Consider the following 6,822-nt stretch of genomic DNA (forward strand, 5'->3'; position numbering starts at 1 on the left):
AGGGAAACACATATGTATGTGCATGATGGCTCACAATCCATTCTCGATTTTTCAAAGTCGACTCGTTCTATTCGCGATTCGAAAATTACAAGGATGTTATCCTATGCCTATGGAATTCCCGGCCGCGGGCCACGAGAAAACTCTTCGTGGGCCACTAGTGGCCCGCGGGCCACCTCTTTGACACCCCTGTCCTGCACGAAGCAGAGCGACTATTTCGAAATTTGTAGAGTGTACCGATCCGGTCCGACCCCGGATGACTTTTCGCCGGATCACCGGCCTTTCACTCGTCGAGTATTCTGATAGGATTCTCTCATCAATCGATTGCGAGATTTCCCCTCGAGAAGTTTCCCTGCGGATCTCGTAGCGGGAAAGAGCGGGCTCAGGAGCGTTCCGGGGCGGGGGTTCGGCTCGCCCCGAGCGTCTAGGTTCTCACGGAATCCTAATGCTCGAAGCCGTAAGAGTTCACCGCTAACAATCAGAAGAGGGAGACTCTTCTATCATACTACCCTCCCAACTTCTAGACCGATCGAAGATCCCGGTCCTCTCCAGACTCCGCAGCTTCACGGGGTAATGAATCTGTCGACGGAGCTCGGTATGCGGAACCCATGACGGGCGATTTCGGCGAGCTCGGATAGAGGGAAACGGGGGGCATGAGAACTGGATTTCGGCCAGGGAATCGGGGTACTCGCCGGAAGGATAGTTGAGGCACAGCGAGCAACTGGCAGGGAAACAAGAGATCCCCCTACATTTGAGTCCATCGCTTTCAGCTTCCGGGGACGCGGCCGAATTCCGTCGACTGCCATTCGACCACTGCGCGCTGTCCTTCCAGCCCTTCGAATTCCCCCTGTGCAACCAGGACGGAGTCATCTACGATCAAGCTAGCATTTACCGATTCATCAAGCAGCATGGGATCGATCCAGCATCCGGAAAGGTAACTTTCGGAGCGCCGACGATCGGAAACTCCTCCAGTAAAGCTTCCCGGCGCAGCTCTCTCATGTGTTTCGATTGCAGAAAATGGATCGCTCAGCTTTAATCAAGCTTAACTTCGCCAAGAACAATGATGGGAAATATCATTGTCCAGTGCTTTTCAAAGTCTTCAATGAGAACTCTCACATCGTCGCGATAAGGACTACGGGGAACGTGTTTTCGTACGAGGCAGTCGAGCAGCTCAACCTGAAAACTAAAAATTTCAAAGTGGGTTTGAACCCTTCGATATTTTTTATTCCCCCCGCGAAGTCATTCGTTGATGAGTCGTGGCTCCTGCTTATCGGTGTCTTAAATATTCTCGTGATTCGCAGGATCTCTTAGATGACACCCCGTTCACTCGTGCAGACATCATCCAGCTCCAAGATCCTCAGAATTTACAAAAGTTCAATTTGAACACCTATTTTCACGTCAAAAATAATCTGAAAGCGGACCAGGGCAACGCTGATAAGAACGATTCGAGACGCAACTTGAAACATGTTAATAATGTCACGAGATCCGTGCTCGACAAACTCGACAAGGAATACAAGGTCAGTCCATCGAACGAGCAGTGTCTGGAGATGAATATATTGTACTTGGAAAAAATTATTAATGCCCCCGAGCCCAGGTGCTCATTCAATCCCGATCGGGATCTTCCAATTCCAGGCTCCCGTGAGCTCGGATTCTACCAGCCAAGCTGGTCCGTCGAGGGATAAATTCAATGCTGCGCATTTCTCAACTGGTACGGCAGCTGCTAGTTTCACGTCCACGGCCATGACTCCGTCTACGAAAGTAGAAGCCGGTAGGTCCAGCGAGTCTGATTCAGAAATATGAGGAGAACATTCGATATCTCCCCAAACAGGTTCTGCATTATGACTCGTTTGCAGCGGTACTCGCGGATGATGTTGTTCGGTATTCGATGGTGAAAAAGAAGGGTTACGTGCAGCTTGCAACATCCCATGGAAACATAAATTTGGAGCTCTTCTGCGACGTCGTACCGAAGACCTGCGAGAATTTCATAGGACTATCCGCGAAGGGCTACTATGACGGAACGATATTCCATAGATCGATACGGAATTTCATTGTAAGTTGTCGCTCCGGTCGCAGATACGAGCTGACCAAACCTGCCTTCTGATTTCTCTCGGCATCCCTCGCGCGGCTCATTCCATCCCGTCGGGAGCCTACCCCCAACGTCCCTTATTCTTCCCAGCTCCAAGGTGGAGATCCAACCGGTACCGGTACTGGGGGCGACTCGTTGTGGGCGGGACCTTCAAGGACGAATTTCATGCCCATCTCGTACACCAAGGTCGCGGCGTGCTCAGCATGGCGAATTCCGGAGCCGATACGAACAAATGTCAATTGTAGGTTCCTTTTCTTGATTCGTCCGTCTCGTCTCATGATGGAGTAGGTAAATCGAGAATCGCCTCGCAAGCTGCTTGAGATGGTAAGGTCTTTGTGACGATGGAGTCTTGAATTTCCCATATGTCGTGGTATTGCAGCTTCATCACGTATCGATCCTGTCGTCACTTGGACAAGAAGCACACAGTGTTCGGCAAGGTGGGCTCCACATCATCGACCTGCTCAAAGTTCCGGCGCTTAAGCTACTCCCGTATCGATTTATGATTCATTCTGACGTTGAATGTTGGCTGAAGGGTTCCCTCTTTTTTTAGGTAGTCGGAGGGCTCCCCACACTGCAAGCGATAGAGGACATCGAAACCGATAACAAGGACCGACCGATTGAAGACGTCCGTCTGATCAAGGCGACAGTTTTCGTGAACCCATTCGAAGAGGCCGATGAAGAGGTGAGCTCAGCCGGGATATCTCGACTTTGCCTGACATTCTGGAACGCTGCCCTTACCCGTCTCGACCCGAGTGAGCTGGGCAAAGTTTTGGTTTCACAGAGTTTTCGTGTTCCAATTACAGTTAGCCAAATTACGCGAGACGAATCAGCAAGCTGAGCAACAGGCCGCAAAGCGAGAGAAAATCTTGGAGGAACGGAAGAGAGACAAGAAAGTTTTCACCGCGGGCGTTGGAAAATACATCAATCCCGAATTGAAGTAAGCTGACAATCAAGTTTACAGTACTGGCATATAGCTACTACGAGATTTTCTCCGGATCACGGATTTTGAGGTTGGAATTTGTCATGGAAAAGATCCGGTTCTGACGATTTCATGAAATCTACAGGAGGAAAATAGCCGAGAAAGCGGTTCCGTCCTCCAGCCAGGTCATATCACAGAAGAAACCCAAACCGAGTTTCGATTTCTCGAAGTGGTGAGGCCCCAGCCCACGTAGGCTCGAAACATGCACGCGGCGTAGGTTGGACGCGTGGACGAGCTTGTACAGGAATTTTATGCGTGAAGTTTAATAAATAACATCGTACATCATCGCCCACATCTACCGTGTTCTTCTCCGTCCGACTCCCTCATTTCCCCGCTCGACAAGGGATTGGTTTTAATCTCGGCCGCGAAGTCCGGAACAGAAGCCGCGAGTCCCTGCGCTATTCCGAGCGTCCCGCGAAGTTCGAGCTCATAGCATGCTTAAAATTATCATAACCTTCCGTCGGATCTCAATCTTTCTCTGAACATCCCGTGATGTTCACTATTTACGACGGTCTCCAGCCGCTCTCTCGCGTCTCGATCAGCTGACGATCCGGACAATTCCCCGCCAGCTCGACCAGTTGACCATCCAGCTACTAGTGAGCTCGACGCAAGCGAATCATTTTCGCAGCTCTCATTTGAAGGATGAGCGCTGCGAAATAATAGAAGGGGACAGAGCGATCGGAATGTGCGAGACATCAGGTCAGTCTGGTCCGATGAGGCGCTTGTTCTCGCGTAGCGGGACGAGAGAGACAGTCGACGCCCATCAGCTCGGCACACTGATACTTTCACTCGACCAGTCGATGATTTGCGAAAAAGAATCGTAAGCATCGATGGATTCGTCTAGCGTGGCGGGTACAATGTTATAACTTTGCAAGATTAAAGGATGGGCCGATCCTGGAAGTAGTGCAATACCAGGCCAACCCGCGGCCGAGGTGGAGCAAGCCCCGAGCACTCAGCCATGTTCCAAAAAATAGTTTAATATCTTGGGGGACGATGTCCCCCGTATCAGATATTAAGCTGATAAGAACAGATACTACACTTTGATCTTAGCCAAAAGGCCGAGAAGCGATACCATGGGCAGGCAGGCAATGAGCCTAATGCTGAGGGGACGAGAGATCCGCTTCGGTCGAGTTGCCTCGCATAACGCTAACTACCTGCGTCTGGGGGCTATTGAGAAGCTCCTCCCGAATTCATAGAGCTTCCTGTCTGTCGCACGAGAGATTCTATAAGTAGACTCGATCCGAATGATGAGAGCGCTGCTCTGTACGGGAAAAATTGACAGACTTTCTGTCAAGCGCTCGGGGCGCTTCTGTCCGCGGCGGGCGAGAGCAGCTCGTGCTTACGGGTCGATCGAATGTTATGGTCTGCGGAAAGGCATCTATGTACAAGGAAGCTCTCGGGATTCGACCATTCCGGATTGAATAGCTGAACGTGCCTGATGTCCGGAAGCGGGAGGAGCTTCGGAATCGCCGCATCTTGAACCAAGCCTTGCCACAATCGACAGGCTCGCGCACCTCTGCAAACGGGCTGCGACCAGCTCTCCCCCGTCATGTACGCGGGACTTGTGACATCCCGTTTGGGCTGAAATCCCAAGGAGCCATGTTTCTAGGAGCCCGATAAATTGAGCCAGAGCGCTGGGGAGCTTTAGAGAGGCATTGTTGAAGATCTTCGCGAGACGCGCCGATACAGTCAGAAGGGAGGCACGCGCTTGAGCAAGCACGTGATCGTGCAACACGATTTGCGCTTGATTGTGGTTGTGTTTCGCTTTAATTGGTGTTGTGTTTCTTGGGGAAGGATGACTCTACGTCATTGAACGATAAGAAGACGATGCTTTCTCCCAGACAATCTCCGAGGCCCAAAGTCACTGCTCGAGTTTCGGGTTGCAACAAAACTTTGTTCAATGAGGGTAAAGGATCTGTCGAGGGGGATTCTCTCAAAAATAAATGATGGAATCCCTCGTGTAACGATGACGAGCGTTATCTGATGGCGCTCCAGGGAGTCAGATTCTGTTTTTTTTTGGTGTGGATACACGTTCCAGATATACACACGATCACCTGATCACCTCAAAGAATGCTTCCATTTTCGTTGGCTAAGCCTTGAGAAATTCCGGGAGTGTATCCGATCGTCCGATGATGTTTCCCGAGAACCTCGTTCGGGTTAGCCCGCTTCTGGATGGGGAAACGCGCCGAGGCCTGAACCCGAGCCTTTGGTAGTCAGTAGTTCAGTAGTCACTTTGAAGCGAACGGAGTCAGTTTGAGAGGATCGATGAGGTTGAATACCAGTAGTTGGAGAAGACTTGAGGTAACGGTCACAATAAGGTCGGGTACAATACTCTATCATATAGAGCCCTGAGGCCTGAGCTCCCGAAAATGAATTTGGGAAGGTTTCGTCAGAGGAAAGAGATAACGAATAGATGTCTGGTGGGTAAATACTTCCCTTATTCGCTCATCGACTTTCTACGTCCTTACTCTCAATTGTCATGGACGAAAGCCCCGAGCTTTCCTCCTCAACTTAGACTCCACACTTCTTGGGCGGAACCGATCGACTATCGCGATAAATCAAGACGGTTTTTGGAAGATATAGGTAAATCCAAAAGAGACTGCTGGGTAGCTTGTCGTCAGACTGCGGTCGAATGTGAGAAACTCCTCCTCCTGGCTGACGCGACAGGAAACCACGTTTTACTGCGTGCTCCGAGGAAGAGGAACACCTCGCCGGCTCAAACTCCGGACTCTGGACCCGTGCGACCACGATCATGAGGGGAGTTGTGGTCGTTCTCGTTATAATATTGATAATACTCGGTTTCATCTCGGGAGACAGTGCTCAATGGTCTGTGACATCGCAGCGACATCGTACATTCCTCGTCAGACACTCTTCACTAGCACAAACCAATCAGCATCATGAAGTCCCATTTCCCAAATGGATCACTGAGCTGAACGATCGAATCGGGGTACCGGGGTTGGGGAACGAAAAACATCGCAACCTCGATCCGCCATCCGACTTGGTTTCTCATTACATCTGGCCTCGACGATTGATTTTTGAGCCGAGATCAGCGATCATACATCCAACGGAGGATGTGAAATGATGAACTTGAATAGTTAAGTCGGGGATCTCATGATCTACAGGGTCCGCCGGCGAAAATTCTGCGGGATTCTGCTGGCGAACCAGCGTTCTGTAAAACAATCGATTCGCCGCCTATGCGACCTGATTGCAGCGCTGGACTCATCTAAAACTATATCGCAGTCGACAGGATTCGAACCTGTGCGGGGAGACCCCAACAGATTTCTAGTCTGTCGCCTTAACCGCTCGGCCACGACTGCTTGTTTCGAGCTCGGGGTCGACAATCGCATCCGTCTAACCCAAGAAACTACGGTGAGCGATACGGGCATTGCTCACGCTCCCAGCCTTCGCTCCGATCCCGCGTTCGCGGAAATTCGCCCACGTGAACTTGGTCTCGAGCGGAAGTAACCAGAAAGCGGTGATCCGGGAGCAGAAATCTCATCGGACCTAATATAGGTACATCGTCGACTTGATGAGCCACTGACGCGAGGCCGTCTGCATGAAACGTTCCTGTGGTGTAGTGGTTATCACATCCGCCTAACACGCGGAAGGTCCCAGGTTCGAGCCCTGGCAGGAACAGCTGTTTTGCGAGATCAGGACGTTCCGAGATGATGCTGTGCCGCGGTCGAGGTATACAGTCTGGGGAGGAATGAGCCCACCCTCGCTCCCGGGTGTCATCGCTGATAACCACTACAGCAACCAT

General features: G+C 51.1%; 1 protein-coding gene and 3 non-coding genes across 4 annotated transcripts; 2 read left to right on the forward strand and 2 right to left on the reverse strand.

The window, feature by feature from the left end:
• The first annotated feature begins 570 nt into the window (after window positions 1–570).
• Window positions 571–3,238, forward strand: LOC100900004 (RING-type E3 ubiquitin-protein ligase PPIL2). Its single transcript, XM_029113248.1, has 11 exons — window positions 571–592; window positions 768–931; window positions 1,012–1,194; window positions 1,299–1,514; window positions 1,630–1,765; window positions 1,851–2,047; window positions 2,174–2,367; window positions 2,463–2,520; window positions 2,634–2,765; window positions 2,887–3,020; window positions 3,148–3,238. The coding sequence occupies exons 1-11, from the start codon at window positions 571–573 to the stop codon at window positions 3,236–3,238; spliced, it is 1,527 nt and encodes a 508-aa protein (XP_028969081.1).
• A 702-nt stretch (window positions 3,239–3,940) lies between these two features.
• LOC114828595 (U2 spliceosomal RNA) lies at window positions 3,941–4,132 on the reverse strand. Its single transcript, XR_003777149.1, has one exon. It is a non-coding gene; the product is annotated as a U2 spliceosomal RNA (small nuclear RNA).
• Window positions 4,133–6,297: 2,165 nt separating this feature from the next.
• On the reverse strand, window positions 6,298–6,379 carry TRNAS-AGA (transfer RNA serine (anticodon AGA)). Its single transcript has one exon. It is a non-coding gene; the product is annotated as a tRNA-Ser (tRNA).
• Window positions 6,380–6,625: 246 nt separating this feature from the next.
• On the forward strand, window positions 6,626–6,698 carry TRNAV-AAC (transfer RNA valine (anticodon AAC)). The gene has a single exon. It is a non-coding gene; the product is annotated as a tRNA-Val (tRNA).
• The last annotated feature ends 124 nt before the right edge of the window (window positions 6,699–6,822 follow it).

Source organism: Galendromus occidentalis, unplaced genomic scaffold, assembly GCF_000255335.2.
Source record: "Galendromus occidentalis unplaced genomic scaffold, Mocc_1.1 scf7180000075405, whole genome shotgun sequence".
NCBI lineage: Eukaryota > Metazoa > Arthropoda > Arachnida > Mesostigmata > Phytoseiidae > Galendromus > Galendromus occidentalis.

What these genes read in the sequence shown, in the direction of transcription:
- LOC100900004 (XM_029113248.1), top strand. Translation starts at nt 571, where the DNA reads ATGAATCTGTCGACGGAGCTCG. An exon ending in TCGATCCAGCATCCGGAAAG is followed by an intron (nt 932 to 1,011) that starts GTAACTTTCGGA and finishes TTTCGATTGCAG; the next exon opens with AAAATGGATCGCTCAGCTTT. An exon ending in TGAAAACTAAAAATTTCAAA is followed by an intron (nt 1,195 to 1,298) that starts GTGGGTTTGAAC and finishes CGTGATTCGCAG; the next exon opens with GATCTCTTAGATGACACCCC.